The sequence below is a fragment of the Mastigoproctus giganteus genome, chromosome 4, assembly GCF_048544385.1.
Source record: "Mastigoproctus giganteus isolate SK-2022 chromosome 4, ASM4854438v1, whole genome shotgun sequence".
Lineage (NCBI taxonomy): Eukaryota > Metazoa > Arthropoda > Arachnida > Uropygi > Thelyphonidae > Mastigoproctus > Mastigoproctus giganteus.
This window is the reverse complement of record NC_143578.1, coordinates 243,106,312-243,134,191: the sequence shown is the minus strand read 5'-3', so window position 1 is coordinate 243,134,191 and position 27,880 is coordinate 243,106,312. Positions and strand designations below refer to the sequence as shown.

Below are 27,880 nucleotides of genomic sequence, written 5' to 3'. Positions count from 1 at the left end.
AACTGAACTGTAAAAGAGCTTTTTGGGATCTAAACTTTCCCTTCTTGCATTGTCGATGCACAGTAGAATATGAACTTCACATGTAATTACTAATACATATTACTAGTGTGGATTGAAATGTGTTTGGATCTCTAAGAGAGGTCCAGCTGACTAGTGTGCTGACTAGACTGCTTTGGTTATATGTGAGTATAGTGATGTGGCAAGTGGAGGATAGGAGATATGGAATACATAATCTGTTTCTTCATGCCTTATGAACAAGAGTTGCTAGGGTGGGGTGGACAACTTTTATCTGCTGAAGATCTGTGTTAAATGAGAACTGCATTTAATGGAAACAGTTTCTAACCACTTCCTAAAGTCATTATGGAACAGTCTTCATTTTCTGTGCATTTATTAGTTTGGTTTCCACCTAGTATACCAGAGGCACTCTACTATTGCCAATTTCTTCTTGTTGACAGTCCTGATATACAAAGAAATTAGTAACTGACCAAGCAACAGCTACCTGCTTGGTCAATTACTGATTTCTTTGTTTATTCAAACAAAGAAATCGGTAATTGACCAGTATCAGTAGGAATTTACTGCATATATTTTCTGTAAATTTAAAGATAGTACTAAGGCTGTGCCATTTTTGTTTGTTTTTTTTTCATAGCTATTGTGCTTGGATAGTGCAACAGTTTGGGGGTGGGATGAAGTTTGGTGATCTTTTATAGTATTTTTTTTTTTAAATTCAGCTATTCCTCTTCCCAGTGCCCATATTATTTTGAAGTTGCTTTCTTTACTTTTCTAAAAATAATATCCTGCTTGGGTTTAATCATGTCTTTAAATGAGATGTTTTCTTTGTGAGTGATATTCATCAAAAATTAAACTGTTTTAACACTTTATACACCATGGCAAATATTTAATAAATGAGCATAACATTATAAACTCTTAACCAGGTTCTTGTTCACATGCATAGTGAGTAAGAATAAGGATTACAAATTTTCCTTTCTCAAACTTCTGCTGTCTTGTCATAAGAGGTGTACATAATCCAGTGTTGTGTTCTCAAGCTTATTGTTCTTCAGCACTCCCCTGCCTGTGCTACATTAATCCCTACTTAATTAATGGAGCATGAGGGGGACAGTACTGGAGAACAATAGGCTGTTAGAACATTAGACTCTGGATTAGAGATGCCTCTTACAACAAGAAATCAGCAGTTTCAGAAAGGCAAATTTATAATCTGTATTCCCAGTATTCTTCCCTCCTCCCATGCTCCATTAATTCCTATTTAATTAATGGAGCATGGGAATTAGTTTTTTTTTACGACATGACATCAGTTTGAGAAAGGCAAATTTGTAATCCTTGTTCTTGTTCATTATGCATGTGAACAAGAACCTGCTAAAGGGTTTGTAACTTGAAGTTCACTTATTAAGATATTTATTGCCATGTGTAAAGTGTTAGAATTTGTTTATTTCTTAATAACCTACTTTGTTTAAAAATAAAATTGGTATAGCCATCTTTAACTTTTGTGAAAGTTTTGTAACAGTGTCGAATGCTAGAAGCCAACTGAATATAAAACAGTTCTAATTCATGGAGCAACAAATGTGTGTAATCACATCTCTAAAGGATTAACTTGCTATCTGTGCATTGATCATTCAGAAAATTTTTTAGATATTATATTTAACCCATCTTAGGTCAGACATTTGATCATTCTGTGAATTGTCTTGATCATGCTGATGATGAAGATCATAATGCATATGGACATCACTATTGAATTTTTTTGTTATAAATGATCACATTTATAACAAAAAAACCATGCTTGCTGTTTATCTTATGAACTAGAAAACTCTATAGAACTGGAAAGATCTATCTTTCGATCTGATTCCAAATCTGTTTTCAGTTTTCTATAGCACTTCTGTTTTTCTGATGAGACCAATTACATGACGAGACCAGTGAAAGGAGTGAAGGTGGAGTTGGGTTTCTGGTCCATAAAGATTTTAAAAACAACATTTTGGAATTCAAAAGTACATCACCAAGGGTGTCAAGACTAATACTCAAGATTTTTAAGAGGTACAAGCTAAAGATTATAATGATTTATGCACCAACATCGAGCCACGATGATGAAGAGGTTGAAGAAATGTACACCGAAATTGAGAGTCTTCTAGATGAGCAGAAAACCCACTACACTATTATAATGGGGGACTTCAATGCTAAGGTTGGAAAAAGGCAAAACAGTGCAGAAAGAGGAACTATAGGAAATTTTGGAATTGGTGAAAGAAATAAAAGAGGTGAAAGACTTGTGGAATTTGCAGAATCTCAAGGACTGTCAGTAATGAACACTTTTTTTTCAAGAAAAGGGTGAACAGAAAGTGGACATGGAAAAGTCCAAATGGATTAACAACTAATGAAATCGACTTCATCCTCACTAACAGAAGATATATTGTGGGGAATGATGTTACCGTCTCCTGAATAAGGTAAATGTTGGAAGTGATCACAGAATGGTAAGATGTACACTTGATATAGATGTAGGAAAGGAAAGGAAAAAACTGACTCGAGTAAATAATACAAAGGTCTTTGAGATAACAGAGGAGGAGAAAAAGCAGTATGTACTGGAACTTAAAAACAAGTTTGAGCTTCTGCAGACTGCTGAGGACCAAGATATCGACGAGGAATATTACAACTTTCTGAAAGTGATAAAGCCCAAGAAACCTATAGGGAAACAGAAATCCAAAGAAGAAAAAATTAGTCAAGAAACACTTGTCATGATGAACCGAAGACGACAAATGAAGAGCGAGAAAAACACTGACAGGGAGAAAATTGAGTATACTGAGTTATGCAAAGCCATTAGAAAGAGACTCAGAGAGGACATAAGAAGATTTAACACAAGAAAAGTCTTAACATAAGAACAAACATTAAGGGAAAACAAAGGATTTAAATCAGCAGCCATGAGCAGTAATATAGAAAGACAAATGATACTGAAACTGAAGAATAGCGATGGTGTAAACAGCAGAGAAGGCATAATTCAAATAGCAGAAGACTACTATAGAGAATTATACAAGGAGCGAGGGAATGATACCAGCAGTGGGGAAGATGGATTGCAAAGTAGCAACACATACGACATACCCGATTACTTCCTGATGAGGTAGAACATGCATTGAAGAAAATGAAGAATCGGAAAGCCCCGGGGGAAGATGAAGTTACTGTAGAGTTGTTTAAAATTTGGAGGAAGAGACATAACACAAAAACTGGCAAGGCTCTTCACAAAGTGCATTAGAAAAGGTGTGACGCCTAAGCAATGGAATAATGCAATCATAGTTTTGCTGCATAAGAAGGCATAATTCAAATAGCAGAAGACTACTATAGAGAATTATACAAGGAGTGAGGGAATGATACCAGCAGTGGGAAGATGGACTGCACATACGACATACCCGATATTCTTCCTGATGAGGTAGAACATGCATTGAAGAAAATGAAGAAACGGAAAGCCCCGGGGGAAGATGAAGTTACTGTAGAGTTGTTAAAATTGGGAGGAAGAGACATAACACAAAAACTGGCAAGCTCTTCACAAAGTGCATTAGAAAAGGTGTGATGCCTAAGCAGTGGAATAATGCAATCATAGTTTTGCAGCATAAGAAAGGAGATAAATCAGAAATTGGAAATTATAGACCAATTAGCTTGTTATCCAACATCTACAAGTTGTTCACAAGGTCATTACTAACAGATTAGAAAGAATACTTGATGAGAATCAACCGAAAGAGCAAGCTGGCTTTAGGACAGGATTCTCAACTATGGATCACCTTCACGTAATATCACAGCTAATGGAGAAAGCAAATGAATATAAAACACCATTATGCCTGGCATTTGTGGATTATGAAAGGCATTTGACTCCATACAGCATAAGCAATGTTTTGGGCACTGGAAAGACAAGGCATAGATACCCCATATATTATGATTTTGAAGAAAATATATGAGAGTGCTACCTTCTTTATTAGACTAGACAAAGACAATAGCAAATTTAAAATCGAGAAAGGAGTTCGACAAGGAGACACAATATCTCCGAAGCTGTTTACTGCTGCCCTTGAGGAAGCTTTCAGAAGATTAGACTGGTCGCAGAAAGGAGTCAATGTGAACGGAGAGTACCTAAACCATTTACGATTTGCAGATGACATTGTGATTATAAGCCACGATCCCAAAGAATTAGAGGAAAATCTTAATCAGTTATGCACAGTTAGTAAGGATTTTGGACTAAAGATGAATATGGCTAAAACAAAAGTAATGATGAACAAGTATGCCACGGAAAGGGAAATAATGATTGAAGGAGCAGTAATTGAAAAGGTGGAATCATATACTTATCTGGGACAGTTATTAGCTGTAATAATGATAAATGGCTGGAAGTCAAGAGAAGAATAAATTTTGGATGGATAGCATTCAGGAAATATAGTCACATACTGAAGAGCAATATACCAGTTTGTCTGAAACGTAAAATAATGAACCAATGTATACTCCCCACCATGACTTATGGAAGTGAAACTTGGGCACTCACCAAAAGAATGGAAGAGAAGCTGAGAACTACACAGCGAAGAATGGAACGAATTATATTGGGAATCAGACTGTTAGATAAGAAGAGAAACACATGGATTAGGCAGCAAACTCAAGTAAAGGACATTCTTATCAAAACTAAAGAACTAAAATGGTCTTGGGCAGGACACATAGTTCGAAGACATGATGACAGATGGACTAAGAAAATAACAGAATGGTTACCCAAGAGGAGCTAGAAGAAAACCTGGAAGACAAAGGCGGAGATGGATAGATGAAATTCATGAGTTTTTGGGTAGTAAATGGATGGCCAGTGCTCAAAACAGAAGGAACTGGAAAGTTGCTGGAGAGGCCTTCATCCTGCAGTAGATTGAAAATGGCTGATGATGATGATGATGATGATGAGACCAATTATACCACTCGCATACCTATTCAGCCAACCTACTGAATATAATTATCATTGTTTATATATTTATATAATTGTTTGAATACATCTATGTCATTGGTATTTCATACATTGATTATAAATTATTTCAGGTAAACTCTGGTGAATTGCTGAAACACATTCATCATGCCTCCAAAAGTGTAAAAATGACTGCAAAAAATTCTGTTATATGTGTGTCTCTTTCATAACTAAATCATGACAGTGTACATTCATGATGGATATTTGGAAAAATTTACCATTTATTCTCTGGCTCTCTTCAAGGTGACCAGACTAAGGTGTGGGCACCATATATTATTTTTGCCTTTTGTTTGAATGGATTATATAACTGGTTGAACAAAAGTGAAAAGTCAGTACTTTACTATAACTATTATATGGAGGGGGACAAAAGACCATAATGGTGATTGTCACTTTTGTAATATGAATGCAACTGGATTCTCAGTGAGGAATAAGCAGGATTGTTTATCCAAAATCCGGAATTCATTGATGAGACCCTTTCCTCACTATGAATGTGTTTCAGCAATTCACCCAAATCTTACCTGAAATAATTTATAATCAAATTATGAAATACCTTGTTAGTGGATCCAATGAAGACTTTCTTTTCACCTCTCCACATTAACTTTAGACTAATGAAGGGTATTGTGAAAGTGATGGGTAAGATGAATTCAGAGGATCTCATCATGCCGACCGGGCTAGCCAGGTGGGTAAAGTGCCTGCCTGGCAACCCAAAGGTCGCTGGTTCGAATCCCGCCTTGGGCTTGGATCAAAGTACTGCAAAAACCTTGGGAGGTGCATTATGGCCACAGAAGCCGATGCGCCAACAACTACAAAAAAAAAAAAAAAAAAAAAAAAAAAAAAGGATCTCATTATTTAAAGTGAAAAATTTCTAAGATAGGTGTAGTGAAAGTGAAAGAGGAAATCTTTGTGCGACTTCAAATCAGAGTTTCTTTAGGTGAAAGCTGAAAAGCCTCAGTGTATTAGAACTGAAAGGATGGCAACTTTTAAATGGCTTTGTGGAAACTTTTTGAGTAACCACTGGTCTCCCTTATACAAAGATGGAGTTCAGAAACTGCTTGATGTATATAATGAAATGGGACATTGTTATGTCACTGGTACTTCAGGGCGCCTCCGTAGCCAGGTGGGAAGGAGCAGCAGTGCGTAGCACACGCTTCTTGATTAGACCGGGGTTCGAGCCCGTCACCACCAAACACGGAGGATGCAGAAAGGTCATTTAGGGAATGACCACCGCATATCCCGGAGCAATATGGCCTTAGTTGCTAATGCTCCTAAAAAACCAAATAACAACAAACAACTGGTACTTCATTTCTTGCATTCAAATTTAGACTTCTTTCCTGAAAACCTTATGCATGGTAAGTGACTAGCAGGGGGGAAATTATTCCACGAAGATGTTAAATCAATGGAAAAATCACTACCAAGGTTTCTGGAACAAACTCATGTTGGCAGGTTGTTGTTGTTGTTGTTGTACCATGCCATTCTGGACAAAGTGTACCAAAGGAAATCATCCACACAACAATCGTAAATTGTTCATATCTTTTTTTTAACACATTATTTTAACTATGTGTATAAAGTGCATTGGGTTTAAACTATAAAAGTGATAAAAATGTAATTTAACCAGGCTTATGTGCTTTGTAATGAAATTGCCATAATTAACTTATCCTAATATTATCAGGAGTTGTATTATACACAATTGAGAACACATTTGAAATCAGCATGAAAAATTGGTTTAGAAAAGTGCATTTACGTCTTTGGATTTAATTTTTAGATCATTATGAAAAAAGTTTCATTTTGTTAACCAGTGTTACTTTTTAAATTGTAAATATGACATATTTACAATTTGATATATGATAATGACAGCAGCAGTATGCTGCTGTCTTTATCATATTTTTCAGCACCTCCGTAGCCAGGTGGGCAGGAGCAGCAGTGCATAGTACACGCTTCTTGATTAGACTGGAGTTCGAGCCCATGACCACTAAATACGGAGGATGCAGAAAGGTCAGGGAATGACCACCGCATATCCCCCGAGCAATATGGCCTTAGTTGCTAATGCTCCTAAAAACCAAATAACAAACAAACAAACAAACATCATATTTTCCTCTCCTCCCCACTTCCAGGTATATATATTTAATAAACTTGACAGGTTTACCTGAAAATTTCAGTAGTATTAGCATTAGCAAGGGCACATGATGCAAGAAAGCAAGCTTATATAGCATCAGCCCAAAAAAAAAAAAATAAATAAATAAACACACCCCATCTTATTTCACCCATTCACTTGCTCCAATATTGGTCAGTATAATATGAAATTCTTCAGTTTGGTATCATTTGGATTAATTTTTTTTTTTAAAAGCTTAACTGCCTACTGATGAGATATCAATGAGCACTAGAATGATTGCCAGGAAAGCAACAAAAATTTTCATAAGTTGGACAGTAATCATTATTGAATAGTTTGTATAGTTTTTTGGTGTTTTTATATTAGTAGAGGGTCTTGCATTTTGAGGCTTATGCCCAAAGCATGAAGTTATAAATTTAAATTTAGCAACCAGCCAACACTGGTCTCACATTCTACAGTCTCTATACTGTTTATCACTTACATCTTTGTGTCCATACTAGTGGCTTTCCATTTCAGCTTAGTTACATTGCTAGCACTCTCACCTGTAGTGTATCTTCTTGACATGATGAACAGAATTAAATATAATGCTTCCCGGGGCATTGACACTGTTAGACTGCTAAGAAACTTGAGAACTTGGGTGTAGTTGTGAAAACTGATTTACTCATTCCCAATTAAACAAAATAGTGATTAACATTAGGCCAAGCAAGTATTTTGAATGCAAGCACATAGCCTCAGCTGTGCAAATGTAAACAAATAATTTTGTGCATTGGCATTTATTGTGTGACATGATATTTTTAGCATAAAAATATCAAGGGATTTAGTACACTAGCAAACTTAATTATAAATACTTTTATTCCGCATTTCATCTGACTTTTCAGTTGGTTCATGTATATATCTTACAGATATTACTTGTAGTGTTACGGTTGTTATTTACAGTTGATATTTACAAAAAAGCTGTTTAATGAAATAAACAGAATTTTGGGTCAGTATGTCTTAATTTGCAATATTTTGTTTACATTTCATGTATGCATTTAGTATTATAATGGCTAAATGATGAAAGGAAGTGAGCTTTTTCTACATTTGCCAAAAAAAAACTGTCATGCATATCTTCCTCATTGCCAAAAAAGTATATCTTCCTCATTGCCAAAAAGTGCCTATTCACTTCCACTTTAAACTCTACCAAACTATCAACATCATGTGGCAGGCAGTTCATTCCATTGGTCAGTAACACGCTACCCAAAAAGTGAACTTCATGAGATCCAGCCTTCTGCTACTCCCGAAAATTTTGTATTTGTGCTCTTTGGTTCTTTTTTTCTTTTGCCAAGGAAAATATACTTCCTTTGTTCATTTTACTGATTCTCTCAGCACCTTATATACCTCTATTAGGGCCCATCCAAGATGTCTCATGCCAAGCTTTGCAGTCTGCACTATCTAAACTGTTCTTCATATGGACATTAATTAGCAGTATTCACAACCTGGTTGCTCTTGTCTGAACCTTTTCTAGAAGTTCTGTGTCTTTCTTCAAGTCTGTTCTCCAAACCAGAACACAGTATTCTAAATTCAGTCTCATCATCATCTTAAACAAAGGGATAATGATATACTTTTCCCTACTTGCTAAAGTTGTGTATATTATAGACAAGATACCATGTGCTTTCCTAGCCACCTATTTCCTGTCTGACTGAATCATAAGCCCTAAGTCTTTTCATCCTGGACCACTTTTAATCCTTTCCCCCCCAGCTTGTAACTTCTGGATTTCTGTTCCCAAGATGCAAAATCCCAAGGTGCAAAATGTTTATAAACATTAAACTTCATTGTCATTTTTCAGGTCATTTGTGCAACCAATCATTTTGAACTTTGACAACTTTCCCTGCACTCACTTATTATTGTCATTAAGGAAGGTAAGAAACAGAAGGGGTCTCCCAACACTGATCCATGAGGGACTCTACTTGCTACACTAGTCCACCCTGGGGTATGTCCATTTGTGACTACTCTCTGTCTCCTATCTTTTGTCCAGCCCTTGATTCAACTGAGAATCTTGCTGTTAATCCTGATTTACTGCAGTTTATATAATAGCCTTTATGGGAAATTAGTAAAGGCATATGATGCAAGAAAGTAAGCTTATACAGCATCAGCCAAAAAAAAATTAAAAAAATAATAAAAAATAAATATCTTCTCATTTCACCCATCTACTCACTCCAAATGTTTGTCTAGTTCTGCCTTGAATCTATTTAAGCTATCAACTTCTACAACGACAGATGGAGGTTTGTTCCAGCAATCAACCACCCTCTAGCTAAAGGCAAACTTCTGCATATCTATCCTACAACTGTCTTTCCTCAATTTGAATTTATGCCCTCTCAGGTGATTATTCTGAGCAAGAGGAAGAATCCCATCAGCAATGAGCATGCTCAAACCATTCAAGGCCTTATTCTCAATCAGATCACCTCACAGGTGCCTTGTCTCCTGCAAGGTGATCTTCTGATGGTGCAATCAAATATTTGTAAATGAAAAGGGAACTTTAATTAAATATTTATTCTCATATTTATAGAATGATATAATTTCATTACTGAATTTTAGCTATAATTCATAATTATTTTGTAATTAATAATTTGCTTCTTTTCCCAAATTTTTGTTAGTTTAAATTGAACGAATTTGGTACATTGGAGATGATCAATGATGATACAGATGTGTCATCTGATACTCATGAGGCACAAGATGAAGTTAAACCACAAGTTTCTGAAGATTCCAAAGATGACATTAAAACTAGTGTTATGTCAGAATCTGCAAAAAATGTTCTTGAGGAACAGAAAGAGACTCTACAAGGTTTGTTTGATTGTTCTGATTTTATTTTTATTACCAGTATATGTTTTTGATGTATTACCTTTTTTGAAGTTTATTTTCTTTTATATTAAATATTTAAAAGAAAAGAAATAAAGATGATAAAAAAAGGGCTAACGTAAAGAAAGCCACTATGAGAACCACGGCAAACTTCGGTAAACTTACCGGGCAAACTCGTTTCTTCCTCGGTAAACAGGTGGTACGTGTTATCAGTAGTGACAGTAGAATCGATAACAATTTATTGATTAGTTTTTTCTCATTATTAAAAGCAGATTATTGGACAGAGTTTATGAGTGGGCTGAAATTTACTTATGGGTACACCCTCCATACTGCCTCATTCTTAGGATGTTTATCCCCCTCCCTTCCCGCTGTTTTAAAATAGGAAAACAACTTCTACTGCCACTACCGATATCACGCACCATCTGTAGAAGTCATTTTCCTATTTTAAAACAGCGAGAAGGGGGGGGGATAAACACCCTAAGAATGAGGCAGTTTGGAGGGTGTACCCATAAGTAAATTTCAACCACAAAGGCATTACACTCATGAACTCCAATAATCTGCTTTTAATAATGAGAAAAACTAATCAATACGTATGTTATTGACTTCTACTCCCATTACTGATAATATGCACCATCTGTTTACTAAGAATGCAGGGAGAAATTGCTGTAGTGGGAAACAAGTTTGCCATGGTTCTTGTGTTGGCTTCCTTTACCTTCGCCAAAAAGAGATATATAACATTATTGCTGGTTACAGAGTTACCAGTGGTTTCCCTTAAAAAAATAAACAAACTCCACTATCATTGAAATTCTCTTATTAAAAGTTTACATTTATAAAGAAGGAATTTTTTTGTTTTTTGTTTTTAAGTGAAGTGCTCTTTTTGATTATTTCAAATCTTATGACCATTTGTGCCAATTTTTTGAAACTGTGTTCAAAACAATAGATATGGTTTGATAATTAAACTGTCCCATGAATTATTTAATGGCCATTGATGCATTGCTATTGACCTAGAGGTGGTTGTTTTAGTATTTGTATTGAGGCAACTATTTTTGTCTTATTCTCACTAAACACTATGCACTATGTCCTGACAATTTTCCTTTGTCTGTGTTCATAAAAAAACCCCACAAAACAGCATTGATGTTAAATTAGAAACTTTAAAAAAAAATTCCTTAAGTTTTTGCACAAAATTTATTGTTGATTTCTGGGTAATTGACACATCTGATGGTCACGTCTATTTAATATATTGTTTGATGGGACCATTTAAGGAAAAGACAGAGCTCCTTCAAAGGGTAAAAATACTGGCAAACTCATCTGGAGAGAATATCAAATGCATTCATATGAAGAAAGATTATAAAGGTGTGCAATACAAATCTTGAAAACATTGTATCTCAAGGGAAGGAGGATTTTTCACATTGACACAAAAACAAGAGGCTTTTTTTTTTTTTGATAATCCTAAATGTGAAAGAATAAGAACCTATAATACTGTGTATGGGTTGGAAAGACAGAAAATACCTGTTGACATAAACTCCAACTTGAATTTCTGTAGATTGTAATGTTCAGGAAATATGTGCAAAGCAAGCTTGTTCCAAAGAACAAAAATAGATGGGATAAATGAGGAAAAAGTAGTTCTGTGGGTTTTTAATTGTACAATGAATGGATATTGACTGGCTGGGGTATGTGTTTGGAATAGTTTGTGTGAGAGAGAGAGAGAGAGAGAGAGAGAGAGAGAGAGAGAGAGAGAGAGAGAGAGAGAGAGAGAGAGAGAGAGATGCCAATTCAGAAGAATAGCATTTATGGAATTATCTAAAGAAAAGGTATGCAGCAAAAATGGAACATTTGTGTGACAGAGAGTGGAAAGAGATTAGCATTAGTAGAGGTATTTGATGCAAGAAAGCAAGCTTATGCAGCATCAATCAGAAAAAAAAAAAAAAAATTCCCATTTCACCCATCCATTCATTCCAAATGTTGGTCTAGCTGCATTGAATTTATTTAAGCTGTGAACTTCCACAATTACAAATAGAAGTTTATCGTTGTGGAAGTTCCATTCACCAACCTTGTTGCCCTTCTCTGTAGTTGTTCCTGCAGCTCTACATCCTTTCTAAAATGAAGCCTCCAGACTTGTATGCAGTACTCAAGGTGTGGCCTGACCATTGCTTAATACAAGGGGATAATTGCCTCCTTATCCCTGCTAGAAAAATTCCTGTATATCATTGACAAGATACCATGCTCTGCACTGCTCAGAAAACTTCATATCTGGCCACACAATTACCCCCAGGCTTTCATTCTCCATTACTGTGAGCATAGTACCACACAGTTGATATGTCAGTCTGGAGATACTGCTACCCATATGCAGTACTTTACATTTGTCAATGTTAAAATTCAGTTGCTACCTCTCAAAGCCCATCTGCTTAATTTTTCTAGATCCTGTTGCAGTAGCGTACTGTCATCAGTGTCATTAACAACCCTGCCAACCTTCGTATCATCTGAAAACTTGGACATTAAACCTGATATACCTTCATGAATATCATTAATAAATACAGAAAACAACAATGGGTCCAACGCCGAACCCTGGGTGGTCTCCATTAATTAACATTAGCCCACGAAGAGCAGTGTCCATTGATTACCACTGTCTGTTTTCTCTCACTCAACCATCCCTTTATACATGTATAAAGGGATGCTAGCAGAGAAAAGGAGGTGATTGTCCCTCTGTATAAGGTAATGGTCAGGCCACGCCTTGAATACTGCGTACAGGTCCGGAGGCCTCATTTTAGGAAGGATGTAGATTTGTTTGAACGTGTACAGAGAAGGGCAACAAGATTGGTTAGGGGAATGAAGGGATCCTCTTACCAAGAGAGGCTTAAGTTCTGCAAATTGCTGTGGCTGGAGACTTAGCACCTGCACAGTGATCTGATTGAGGTGTATAAGGCCTTGAATGGGTTGAGCAAGCTGAATTCTGATGGATCCTTCCACTTGTTCAGATTACGAACCTAAGGGGACATAAATTCAAATTAAGAAAAGACAGATGTAGAATAGATGCGCGGAAATTTGCCTTTAGCCAGCGGGTGGTTAATTGCTGGAACAAACTTCCATCTGTTGTTGTGGAAGTTGATAGGTTAAATAAATTTAAGGAGGAACTGGACAGGCATTTGGAGGGAATGGTGTGATATTTTTTTTTTTTTTTTTTTTTTTTGGCTGATGCTGCATAAGCTCATACACTTGCTTTCTTGCATCACATGCCACTACTACTACTACTACTACATAACAGCAATTTGCCCTTAATGCCATACTGCTCCAATTTGTACAGTAGTCTTCCAAGTGCAACAGTATCAAAAGCTTTCCTAAAATTCAAATATATTATATCAAAATTATTTTTTGCATCCAGTTCCTTTGTAACTGCATCATAGTATCCAATCAAATTGGTTAGACAAGACTTTCCCTTAACAAACCCATGCTGTGTCTGAACTATAACTGCAGTCTTGTCTAGATGGTCCTCATTACTTCTTTAACCAAGATTTCATTAATTTTCCCGTAACAGAAGTTAAACTAACAGGTCTGTAATTACTTGTCACACTTCGATCTCCCTTTGTGAATTGCGGACACCTTTGCACATCTCCAGTTCATGGTAACCTCCCTTGAATCCAAAGAAGCTCTATAATTATGGCTAAGGATTTTCTGACTTCCTTTGCTTCCTCCTTTAATAAAACTATATAGATCTCATCTATCCCAAGTGTATCTATATAGATCTCATCTATCCCAAGTGTATCTATATAGATCTCATCTATCCCATCTATCATAAGTATCTTTTCTTATGTTTAACTTCAACAATTTCTCCTCCACTTTGCTCTCAGTTATTACAAAATCATTTAGCTCCCTGTCAGAGTTTGATAAACATCTGGCATTCCCTTTCCTGAATATTTCCTCATGTGTGAATGTAGAGGCAAAATACTCATTTAGTTTGTCAGCTACCTGAGCAGGATCATCAACAGTTGAACCATCGATATCAAGTGGACCAATCTGATTCATCCCCTTTCTTCTAGAGTTTACCTAAGTAAAGAACTCTTTGTTGCTTTTCTTTGCATCTTTTGCCAAGGATTTCTTGTAATCTGCCTTTGCCTGTTTAACCTCCTTTGTGACTTGATTACAGACCAACTTATATCTATCATAGGCTACTGTGTCACTTGTTAGTTTATATGCATCCCATGCATTTTTCTTCTCTGCCAATTGTCTCATTAGTTCATCTGACATCCATTTATGCATAAACTTTGAACAGTATTTCTTAATTGGAACAAAAAGCCTAGTAGTTTCCAAGATTACTTCCTTGAATGCTTCCCATTTAGAATTTGCTGTTGGTAACATCGTCAGTTGGTCCCACTGTATAGAATTTAAAAACTGTCTTGAGACCATTGTAGTCACCTTTACGAAAGCAAATACCTTTCCCTTTATCCGTGATTTATAAGAGAAAGTCATTAATTAACCTGACTAGTTAATTAATATGGATCTTTTGTCTTCTGAATGGAGTCTAGGAATTTTAGAGAGGTTTTTCAGAGTATTATGCCAGTTTGCACTGCTCTTTCATCTACAAGTAATGGCACTGCATTAGTAATGCATTTCTATCATGTATAGTGAGTTCTACTTTTACAAACAGGAGATAAGCATACCTGGAGATTTTTTGGTTTCTGCACTATTGTGTTGATTGTCTAAACATTCTCATTAGTAAGTTGTACTCCAATGAGCTGATTGTTTACATGCCAAGGGGACGATACTGCTATTAAGTGAATATAATTTTCTAAACAATGTCATTATTTTAAATATCAAGAAATTAGTATAAAATTGTAAGCTGTATTTAAAATATATATATTTGTACACCCTCCTAGCCCACTGGCTGTTCAGGGAGTGAACCTAAGGTTAATAAACAGATGATGATAATAATAACACTATACACAGTCTGCAACAGAGGAGGCAAGCCTAATTCTAGGTATAGATATTAATGCATGGATCAACACTATGGGAGAATGCTTCATCAGGCCACATGAATTATCTGAACATTTCACTGAATAATTTTCTTTTGTGTTACTTTTGTCAGCCACTCTGTGCCAGAGCAGAAATAATTTGTTCAAATTTGATGTCATATAACTTGATAATGGTGCTTTAAATCAAAAATTTTCTAGTTTTTTATTTATAATTTTGTGTGCAGATTACACAATTTACAGTGCAAAATGCTAACAACCTTTATTTATAAATTATGTTTATTGCTATTTACATATATATTCTCTTGATTATGTAATTATTATTATTTTTTATAATTATTATTACTATTTTATTTTATTTGTATAATTATTATTACTATTTTATTTTATTTGTATAATTATTATTACTATTTTATTTTATTTTTATAATTATTATTATAAGAAAGGCTTAAGTTTTGCAAGTTGCAGCATCTGGAAACTAGGTGCATTCGAGGTGATCTGATTGAGGTGTATAAGGCCTTAATGGTTTGAGCAAGCTCAGTGCTATTGGGATTCTTCCACTTGCTCAGATTACAAACCCAAGAGGGCATAGATTCAAATTGAGAAAAGACATTTGCAGAATAGATGTGCAGAAGTTTGCCTTTAGCCAGTGGGTAGTTGATTGCTAGAACAGACTTCCATCTGTTGTTGTGGAAGTTGATAACTTAAATAAATTTAAAGCTGAACTAGACAAATATTTGTGTGAAGTGGGAAGGTTTTTTCCCTTTTTGGCTGATTCTGTATAAGCTTGCTTTCTTGCATCATATGCCTCAACTAAATGCTAATGCTAATTAATATTACATAATCATGTAGTAATAATAATAATGTATAATTATGTAATTATATGTAGAAATGTTTTTTTTTCTAAATAGAAAATGGTACTTCTGTTGAAGCGAAAGTAGAAGATATTCGTTGCTGTGAAAATTGTGGTTGCTATGGACTTACTTCTGAGTTTTGTAAATCGGGTCGTTTTTGCAGTCAAGCATGTATTGCTGTATATGCAAATAAGTAAGTACATTTTTTGGTTTACCTGTTGGACATGACAGTGCATTCTCCACAATTTTCATTACAACTTCACAATAAATGCCATAATATTTATAAACAACATATAAACATCTACAAATTCTCTTTCAAGGATGCTATTCAGCTTGAATAGTAACCTTGAAAGAAAATTTGTAGACGTTTATATGCTGAATGCACTGTATTGTTGTAATATTGTTGAATGCATTGTATCAAATACAGTGCATTCAACATTATTACTTATAAGAAAAAAAAAAAAAAAAAAGCAAGCTGCAAAACAGTAAGTTATCAACATCATTTATGCAATTGTGAAAGCAAATCTTAGTATCATAAAGAGCATGCCCACAAAAAAAAAAAAAAATTATTAATTACATTTTGTGTTGTTAGTAAATAATTATAGTTACCTGTTTACTCAGGTTTTAGTGAATGACCCATATCTTATCATACATCACAATCTGGTTGAGAAATGTATGCACTTTCTTTTGTGTTTTAATTGCATCGATATAAAAACACAACAGTTAACAATGGACCACAGCTATTTTGTGATGGCATATTGGCTTGACCTTACAATGTGTGTTATTCATGTCTACACATTGTCCTGGGACCACAATAAGCCTTGAGGTTGTAACTCTTCATTTATTTTGATTCCTTTCATCATAATAGACCTGTACCTTGTAACACTATAAAGATCTGGCTTGGTAATTTACATAAAAGTGCCTTGGCAAAGAAGGAAAAAAAAAAATTTAAGGACAAGCAACTATGGTGCTTACCCTAGAAAACATTGAAAGAGTGAGAGTAGCTTTTAAGTGAAGACCATGGCATTTGGCTGTCAGGCATGCAGTGGCATTCACTGTATCCAATATGAGTGTGTGTCACAATATTGCACAAGGATTTAAATTTTTATTCATATAAAATCCTGGCTGTTCATTGTGAAATTAACAGTTGGATAACTTTTTGCTTGCAGTGTCTTTATCTCTTAAAGGAATGTGAACACCAGATCAACACTTTGCATAATTGATAAGGCTCACTTTCATCTTTCAGACTATAGGCTTTCTGATATCAATCCCATGTGTCATCACCATCTGCTTCAAAGTGAAAAGATAGCATCATTCAGAATTATTTGACCATTATTTTCTAGGCTGATATGGCACACATTAACTGGTATAGAGTTTTGATGTATCATTATTCTGCAAAATTTCTTAACACTGGAGTTGCGCTATCTCCATTTGATAAGGTTTCAGCAAGGTGGGATTGACAACTCATATACAGCCGGGGTTTGATGAATATTTTTCAGTGTTTTGAAACGTTTATCTCAGAATGGGCATGTCATGTCCTACTAAATTCACAGATTTAAGTGTATATGATCTTTTTTTTTTTTTTTTTTTAATATATACACACTTAATTCATTATTTTGTATGGAGGAAATCTCTGTTCATTGGATGGTACAGAAGAAATCTCTTTTCTTTGGGCTGTACAGAGGAAATCTTTGTAGAAATTTAAATCAAGGGACTATGCAAATAAATCATAATAAACACAAATGACATTAGATTTGACATTAGATAGTTCCCTCTTTCTACTGAAATGCTTAACAAACATTTTTTTCACGATATATATGAAGTGGCAGTTGACTCTCCAGCATGCTATTTATGATTTCTATATATTTTGCTATTGGTTTTCCGGCTCTTGTATATCTGCATAAGATATATAGCAAAAGTTTGCCATCCATGTTTTTGTGTTACTGATAGTGATGCTAGCCCTCCTGCCACACTATCAACCCATTTCCCTCACTAGTTTGCATGGGAAAGATACATTCAAATAATAGAAAGGTAATTTCAAGAAGCCATCAACAAAATAATCATGTACAGTTGTGTCCCTGTATCTGCTGATTCAGTTACTTGTGGTTAACCCCTGAAAAAAAAAAAAGAAAAACTTAACATATACTACTCGCGTGTCCAATACGATGCTTCCCTTTATTTTTTACGATATCGATTTTAAACTGAATATCTTCCCTTTATTTTTTACAATGTTGCATATGGTTTGGTCACTAACATTATAATGGTTCTTTAGAAATTTAACAGATGCACCATTTTGAAACTTTTGAATAATTTCAAGTTTTTGTTCAATTTGAAAGCACAATTCTTGCATTTGCCCATCATTTTCGCAATTTATAAAAAAAAAAAAAAAAACTGACATGCCTAACATAAATAATGAAACAAAATTTGTCCTTTTGCGGTGCGACGGAACACAACAATCGATGTGACGCATTAAATCAAACTAAACGTTTGGTCTCTTTTTTTGTTTTGTTTTGAGTAGAAGGTGTGAAGACAGTGGGGGAGGGATTGCAAGATAATAGGTAAACTAATCTCCCAATGACCACTTATAACGCAGTTTCTTTAGCATTAGCATTAGTAGAGGCATTTGATGCAAGAAAGCAAGCTTATGCAGCATCAGCCAAAAAAAAAAAAAAAACCCACTTCCACTTCATCCCTCTGTTCATTCAAAATACCTGTCCAGCTGAGCCTTAAACTTATTTAGGCTATCAACCTCCACCACAAGGGATGGAAGTCTGTTCCACCAACCAACCACCTGCTGGCTAAAGGCAAATTTCCACACGTCTATCCTACATCTGTCTTTCCTCAATTTGAATTTATGCCCTTGTCGCTAATTCTTGTCGCTTATTTCTTGTCAACTTGCAAAATATCTGTTTATATCTATTCTAGTTATTACTTGAATTTTATGATTTCTGGTTGGTTTTTTTTTTTTTTTTAATTTGGACTCTTGAAGTGTCCCGGTTAATCCAATCTCAGTAAATCGAGAGCCTGCTGTACTTTATTATTACTGTATTAATGTTGGTAATGTCTTACTATATGTTTAATTTATCAATTAAACTTTATTATAGGTATGTATGTACAAGAAAATCACGTTATATATGAGGTCAGCAGGTGTTCACTTATATCCACGGTTTCAGTCTTGGAACGTATCCCCCCCCCGTGGATACAAGGGTACATGTTTTGTATGAAATACATGTTTTGTATGAAATGTGACCTACACCCAGATACAAAACTTAGATTAGAAAATCAAGCAGTACTGCAAGTATTGCTTGATCTTTCTAAGGTGCAACCTTGGACAAAAAACTTAACTTCCTGTAACACAAAAGCCCTTCAAACAACTTTCCTTAAAAAGCTGAATATTCTAAGGGCACTCTTTGCTACAACTTAAGGAGTGAATCAATTTACACTCTTGCATCTATATCACACCCAGATGTTGATTGGATGGTCAACATCAAATTTGCATTTTGGTTTTTGGTTGTGTGTGTGTGTGTTCAAGCAACAGCCATTTTGTTGGTTGCAACTTGAAATATTGGTCTATTTCAGTCTGATTGAAACAAAATTTGCAATACTTGATTTACATTACAAAATTGCATAAAATCATTTGATCTTTTGAACTAGTATTATCTGATAAATTGGAAATATCTGTTACTCCTGAACCTGATTTGCAAAGAGAAATTTTAATTTTTGAAAAAGTTTTCATTGCAATCATCGTAAATGTAAAATTTACGATGATTGCAATGAGCTTATCTCAGGAGATAAGCTAAAACGTTTTTTTTCTTCTTTTTTCTTATAGTGGCAATAATAAATTGTTGAAAGCAAAATTCCTAACACTAGTTAAAGAAATCTTCACTTGTGCATTCATGCAAAAAAAGTAATGCATGTGTTGATATTATTGAACTGATGAAAGTCAAGCCACAGTACAGTAACCAAATTATGATTATAGAAAATATAACTCCTAATATTGGAAGTGGTGAATCAGTAGAAAAAGCAATGCTGATTACATTTAGATACATTTAGATTACATTTACATGCATTTGATGCATTTAGCATCAGTGGCCATGTGAATGTCTAAATAGATGATAACCAATTCTGCCTATTGATTGAATGCCTGAAGTTCAGTTCAGTATAGGTTTTTTATGGTGGATCTTCCTGAAACCATATCAGCCAGATTATTCCATAATTTTTAAGCAGAGTGGATGAGCCGGAGGAGGGGATAAGCACATTTACCCTGTCACTTTAACATGGTTGATGCACCTCAGGGTTCTTGGGCATGGGGGTGGAAAGAAATCTTGAATAAGACATCTGTTGAAAAATAGGAAAGATACCAGAAAGAAAGAGATCAAGGGAATTAATGGATTTTATTAAATACTGCTTGGAAAGTGGGTCTGCAGTATTTACATACTTGGGATGAACAGTGCATTCTGGGGAATCACTTGATTGGAAAACAATACAAAATATAGAGCCAGCCATTTCTTGAGATAGTTTTTAATTGTCTGAGTATTGCAATTTGTGTCAAATGGCTTCCCACTCCTCAATGTCTTGTCAAGATGTTACCTGATTGCAGCTGATTTATTATGATTGAAAGTGGGCTCTTGCCTGAGGAAAGTGCAAGTTCTATTTTCTCTGTCTGGATCTTGACATCTTCCATTTATTGTTCAGGCCTGCTTGTGTTATAGTGTATATTGAACTCTGTTTCCACCAAGCTGTTGATCATGAGGCAATGATAAAAGAGTTTGAGGCTTTTCAGCTACAAACTCTGTTACCATTGCCTCATGTTACTCCCGACCATGGTGGGTGTCAACAGCTAGGCTACGATCACAAATGAATGAGAAAAACCCAGGCAATAAACTAAATGTTCCCGAATGCATAGCTGATGGTTTTATGTATTTTAGTGAGGTAATCCTTTTCTTATGGTCTGTTGCGCAGGTGCCATAGTTCATGTTGTGGACCTGTTGGGGCGTATGTGTACATATATAGATTGTCAGATAACCTGCAACCATTATTGCTGATGAAGGTGGTCGCTGCTGCTGAAAGCTCCTGTTTTAGGGTTTTTAGTGATTTTAAACACCTTTTTAGTGCTTTTAGTTTTATCACATTTTATTCTTGTTATATACCATCTTATTTTATCTTTTATTATTATTTTATACAGTTTATACAGTCAGTACGTGTATTTTTGTTTAATAAATGCATTTTATCGATTTGAGTCAGTGTTTTAGTAGTATCATAGATGAATCATAGAGTTGCTGACTCCAGAGGCCTCTTCACTGTTGCTTATGCAGATTGTAGTTTTAATGAAGTGATCAATGTTGACAGATTGATGGGCTGATGATCTGAAGGGAAGATAAAGTCAACTTATGTTTGAGCTGGCAGTACACTTTGGTTGTACTGCCAGCTCAAATGTTTTATAAATATTTTATATATATATATATATATATATATATATACAGTCAGTCCTTGTATAGCACAATAGTTGTGTTCCTAGAAACCCTCGTGCAATATAAACACACATTTGTGTTCAATCTTGGGTGGTCATTAATCTAATGGATTTTAATTACACTTTGAGTTGTTCCTGCTATGAAACTTGTTTTTATTTTCTCTGCATTCTTTGTAATTCTCGGCGTTGCCTTATTTAGGTCTGTAGCATGTGCAATATCACATGGGCTTTCATTTTGCTCAAAGCGTTTCACAATTTCATATTTTTTCTCTATCGACAGAGGCGGACTGGCCATAAGCCTTACCGGGGAAACCCCGGTGGGCCGGAGGCCTGTGTGATTTTGGCCATAAACGCTAGTATGAGGCCACTACAAATTTTCCCAGGTAAGAATTTTTGACCCAGTTCGCCTCTGTTTATCGATATTGCTTTTCTTTTTCTCTCTGAATCTGTAGTGTCTTCACCAGGACGCTTCCTTTTCACACCTTTTTCACACATTTTTAGGAAATAAAGCACAATTACAAAATGAGGAGGCACGCTTGATACACAAACAAAGCTGCACACGTGTAGCAACTGAATAAACAACACCGAAGGCAGAGACACACTATGAACACCTCACTAGTTCACATTTTACTAAAGCACATTTCTGGGGGTTACTACCATAAAACAATAAAAACAATTTCCAGTTGCATTTCTGCTAGTGAATCTGTTATAAACTGGTAGTAAACTCAATCTAATGGCATTTGCGATAATACTGATAGCTGGAATTGTGTGGGTTTTTACGCTATTATGGTGAAATGTGTTTCCCCTTCACTGATATAAAAAACATAAATACATTTTCAGAATCTTCTCTTCATTCCTATCATGTTGTGTTCAGTTGGGGTGATTCCGCATTCGACTGCCATTTCTTGTAATCACAAAGGCGAACCGTGCATAAGCGAATTTGGTTCGTGTTATATATGATATCGTTCCCCTATTTATAAATCGTGTATGATCGAATTCGTGTGTGTAAACATGTATTATACGAGGACTGACTATATATATATATAACAGAGATCACCTATTCATTATTTTATGCCTATTGTTTAAGCTATTTCTGTTATTCCTTCCACTCTTGTATTTGATAATGTAATATTTAATGTAGTAAAAAGCTTTAATTCATAGTAATTGTTGTTAGGTCTGTTAAGAAAGCTCATTCGTGTACTTCTTTCTGTTTATTAATTTTTAGAAAGCGTAATCATATTGATTCCACATTACCAAAGAAGAAAAACAAGAAGCTTCTTAATGAAATTACTGAGGTATGATTTATACGTTTTGTATTTTTCTTGAATCAGTTTACACAGAATTATTTTTAAATACCATCTGTTGATTTTTTTGTTATCTGCTACTTGCTACATTAAAAATGTAAACTACCTTCAAAGATAAAGGAAACTTATTTTGCTTTTGTAAAGGTCAGTACAGTAGTTTTAAATTCATGTCAGTGGGTTAAAGCAGATTATGAGAAGTCTTTGGTTAAGAATGCAAAAAAAAAAAATTTGCGAAGAATTCTTTGTTTATGTTAACACTAAAAGGAAAGGGATGAACCACATTAGCTCTTTTGATTATCCTTTTCAAGTTGCTGACAAATTAAATAAATATTTTGCGTCTACATTCATGCCAGAAGTTTACCAAGTTATAACTGGGAGCTAAATGATTTTTTGATAACTGAGAAGAAGGTAGTAGAGAATCTGTTGAAGCTAAAAAAATAAGGCACCCGGGACTAATGGGATCTATCAAATTATATTAAAAGAAGCAGCAAAAGAGGTGAGCAAATCTTTGGCCGTAATTATAAGAGCATCCTTGGATTCAGGAGAGGTCCCACTAGATCTGAAATGTGCCAATGTCACTCCTATTCACAAAGTGGGAGACAAAGGGCAAAGTGAGTAATTATAGACCTATAAGCTTGACTTCCTCCCAGGAAAAATAATGGAGCCAGTGTTTAAAGAAGTAATGTGGGATCATCTTGTTAGAAATAAAGGAAATTACAGCATGGATTTTTATGGAGAAATCGTGCAGGATAATACTTAACTGCTCCAAGGTCATTACAAATGGATTGGATGCAAAAGATAATTTTAACATCATATACTTAGATTGCAGTAAAGCTTTTCACACTGTTCCCCTTGTTATTGCTATGGATAAAGGGATTGTTGAGTGGCAGAAGACAGAGTGCTTAGTGCTCTTTGTGGATTAATGTTATAGTGGAGTTCCAATGATTTGGCTGGACCCATTGTTTTTTCTGTGTTTGTTAATGATATTGATGGAGTTGTTTTGGGCCTAATGTGTAAGTTTGCAGATGATACAAAGGTTGGCAGGGTAGTTGATGTTGCTGTTGAAGTTTAGCATTAATAAATGCAAAGCACTGCATATGGACAACAATAATCCAAGAATAACACAACACAAATGTTAGCAGCATACATATATATATGTATATATGTAAAGCACCGTGTGTATATATATATATATATACACGGTGCTTTTTTTGTAAAAAAAAATAGGTGCCGATATTCATTGTTTGCTAACAGGAAAAATTGATACATAATCATTATTTTATTTTATAGGTTCTTTTGGACATTAAAAAAGTATAGTATTCTAAAAAATTATTTCCTGATATTGTTACTTAGTAGTAATGTTTTTGGAATAAGAACAACAAATTAAGTATATTAACACACAGTTTATTAAGCATAAATTTATTATTCAAGTATATAAAAAAATAAATGTTTAAATAATAAGTAAAAACTAGTAAAATAATAAGTAAAAATAATTTCATAATAAAGTTTTTATAGAATAATTCCATATTTTTATTGAGTTCTCATCCAACACACTATGCCGACTTTTTACTGTTTGTGTGTGTTGCTGAATGAAGTTTCTGAAGCAGCCACGAATTGACATATTTGCTGGATTGAAGGTGTCAGCCTACAATTTTAATTAAGAAATAGTAGTGAAGAAATTGTTTTTGTCATCAACGAAGCTCTGGTTGGGCTGACGATCAGATTTGTGAAAATCCTCGTTCACATTCACTTGATGAAATTGGTATTGTACTTAGAGCGTTCATCAAATGTTCTGCAATTTTTCCGAAACTGTCTTTTCAATTAGGTATTGCTGAAATGGACGAATTGAATCTCTTTCATTTAACTGAAGTCTAATTCACAATTTTCTAACTTTATTCTCACTAAATGCCAACATTTCATGTTTAGAAGGTTTAATACCTTTGTTGTCCTCATTTTCCTTCTCTCGCCATCAATATTGTCTTAAATTTGAATTTTTTTCTTTTCTTTTTTTTGAAACTGTCCAAAATGTCGATGTCATTTGGATATTCAGCTACTGTGACTGTGTAAACAGAGATAGGGAAAATTTACAGAGAAATGTGGATAACGCACTTCTGCGAAACAACAGATGATTATTTGTCTGAGTAAAAGAAAATCACTTCCTCCTAATTCTCGAACGGGATGCTTACAGTTGATTTACAGCGGTGACCCCCCCCCCCGTGGGAAGTGAATTAAAAGAGCATTTTAAATTTTGCTAATTATTTTCTCATTAAATGTTTTGTTTAGTAAATATAATCTTGTAGTGTACTTAATAAAATTTTCGAATATTTTCAATTTCAGGTGTATCATTATTTTTATTTATTCACCTTATATTCATCTTAAGCAGTGATCCTTTCAGGTTGTAAAATTTCTAAAGTGAGCATTTAAAGGCAAAAAAGTAAGGTATTTTTTGAAAAACAAAAGAAAGTCATATTTTTATAATTTTAATAAAATCTAAAAAATAAATTAGTGACATAGATTTGCTACACATAAAAGTATTGGGAATTTTAATTTTTTATATATAGCCTGAAAATAAAAAATGGTAACATGAAAACAGAAACTTCCTTTTACATGTAACAAGATATGGAAAATGTAATGCATTAATTTTTCTCGAATTACTCAGTGTGGCCCCCCGAAAGAAATCTAACTTTGAATATGGTGACCTTATGGGATAAGGTTGGACACAACTGCAGTAGAAGGTGGGCCAGAGCCCACTGGGAATACCCCTTGATCTGCTCACTGTTGACCAGTGTGACTTCTCCATATGTGGGACAGGGACTGGTGGTCGGATCGGTTTTACCAGGTACCCCTAAGTTGTAGAATGGTAATCCATTTAGCTCTCTCAATTCTTGCTTAGCAGCAGCACTAATTTGCTAAATTGCCCGAAGGCCAGAAGTGCGAACAGTGTGTACCCAGTTAAGTCTCTCCTAAGCCGTTTGTTATATGAAAAATTTTTTCGCTCAAATGAAACTATTTTAAATGTAATTTCCAAGGGGAATTCAAAAACAATTTGCTATAAAAGGAGTTAGTTAAACAGAGGTCTGACTGAGTAATTTAGAATTCTAAAAATGGTTATAAAGGTTTATATAGAAAATATTTTAACAATAGACAGTGAAAAATGCAAACTTAGTTAAATAACTTTAAGCTTATTTGAAAAGTAGGTAAATGTGTGAAAAAATTTATGGAATATTACAAATTTCGAACTGTACTGCATCCAAATGTCACACGTCACTGTTAATAAAGGTGCCGGTACAGCATACCATTGTGTACTGTCCAAAAAAAAGCACTGTGTGTGTGTGTGTGTGCTGCTAGGATTTGTGTTTTCTTTTCTTTGCTTTTCACTTTTTATTTCTAACCCTAAATTTTATACCTCAAGATCTATTAGAGTAATTCAAGGGAACGTGAGGAACTATTACTATACTTATCCTTACCTCCTTTCTCCTTACATTAGCATAAGCTCTCTTTTGTACATGAAAAAAAAAAGTAAAATACCCTGGGTGGCTCTCTTTTTCTGTATTATTTGTTTCAGTGCTGTCTATCGGGCTTGCTGTTATCTTGCCTGTTTGCTGTTAAATTTAATGTTTAGCATAGATTGTCTTTCTGTTTATAATTTGGACCTAGTTAACCAGGCAGATAACAATCAGAAACAGATAGCCTTGCTAATTATTGGTGGGATATATTGAATGGTGTTAGCCCTTGAAAAAGTACCATTCAACGTATCAGATTATCAATAATTAGCTACATAACCATTATTTTATTTTATTGATAATTATATATTAGCATTAGCATTAGCATTTGTAGAGGCATTTGATGCAAGAAAGCAAACTTGTGCAGCATCAGCCAAAAAAAAAAAAAAAAAACCCACTTCACCCCTCTGTTCGTTCAAAATACCTGTCCAGCTGAGCCTTAAACTTATTTAGGCTATCAACCTCCACTACGAGGGATGGAAGTCTGTTCCACCAACCAACCACCCGCTGGCTAAAGGCAAATTTCCGCACGTCTATCCTACATCTGTCTTTCCTCAATTTGAATTTATGCCCTCTCAGGTGATTATTCTGAGCTAGAGGAAGAATCCCATCAGCATTGAGCATGCTCAAACCATTCAAGGTTTTATACACCTCTATCAGATCACCTCGCTGGTGCCTAGTCTCCAGACACTGTAATTTGCAAAACTTAAGCCTTTCTTCGTAAGAGCACCCCTTTGTTCCATTCACTAATCTTGTTGCCCTTCTCTGTACTCGTTCTAGCAGCTCTACATCCTTCTTGAAATGAGGCCTCCAGACCTGTATACAGTACTCTAGGTGTGGCCTGACCATTGCCTTATACAAGGGAATAATCACCTCCTTATCCCTGCTGGAAAAATTCCTGTATATCATTGACAATACTCCATGAGCTACTCTTGCAGCCCGTCTGCACTGCTCAGAAAACTTCATATCTGCCTGCACAACCACCCCCAAGTCCCTTTCATTCTCTGCCACTGTCAGTGTAGTACCACAGAGTTGATACGTTGCTCTGGGGTTGCTGTTTCCCATGTGTAGTACTTTACATTTGTCAATGTTAAACTTCATTTGCCACCTCTCAGCCCATCTGCTCAACCTTTCCAGATCCTGTTGCAGCAGCATAGTGTTAGTAGGGTCCTTGACAACCCTGCCAACCTTTGTATCGTCTGCAAACTTGGACATTAAGCTTGATATACCATCATCAATATCATTATAAATACAGAAAACAATAATGGACCCAACACTGAGCCCTGAGGGACTCCACTAATAACATTAGTCCACGATGAGCAGTGTCCATTGATTACCACTCTCTGTCTTCTCCCCCTCAACCACCCCTTTATCCATAGCAGCAATTTGCCTCCAATGTCACACTGCTCCAATTTGTGTAGCAGTCTTCCATGTGCAACAGTATCAAAAGCCTTTCTAAGATCCAAGTATATAATATCAAAGCTATTCCCTGCATCCAGTTCTTTTGTGACTGCATCATAGTATCCAATCAAATTGGTCAGGCAAGACTTCCCCTTAACAAAGCCATGCTGTGTCCGAGCTATAACTGAAGTCTTGTCTAAATGATCCTGCAGTGCTTCTTTAACCAGTGCCTCCATTAATTTTCCTGGAACAGAAGTTAAGCTCACAGGTCTATAATTACTCGTGTCAGCCTTTGATCCTCCTTTGTGAATTGGGGTCACATTTGCACATTTCCAGTCTATGGGTACCTCCCCTGAGTCCAAGGAAGCTCTCATAATTATGGCTAAGGGTTTGCTTACTTCCTTTGCTGCCTCCTTTAATATAACTGGATAGATCCCATCCACCCCATTGCTATACACTATAAATATATT

General features: G+C 35.2%; 1 protein-coding gene across 1 annotated transcript in view; it reads left to right on the top strand.

Moving 5' to 3' along the window:
• The window catches only part of l(3)mbt (lethal (3) malignant brain tumor), a 195,801-nt gene that overhangs the window by 83,183 nt on the left and 84,738 nt on the right, over positions 1-27,880 (top strand). Inside the window, exons 5-7 of the mRNA XM_090372140.1 lie at positions 9,713-9,899; positions 15,790-15,925; positions 22,428-22,497. Of these exons, the coding sequence (XP_090228266.1) occupies positions 9,713-9,899; positions 15,790-15,925; positions 22,428-22,497 (393 nt within the window). The remainder of the gene's footprint in view (positions 1-9,712; positions 9,900-15,789; positions 15,926-22,427; positions 22,498-27,880) is intronic.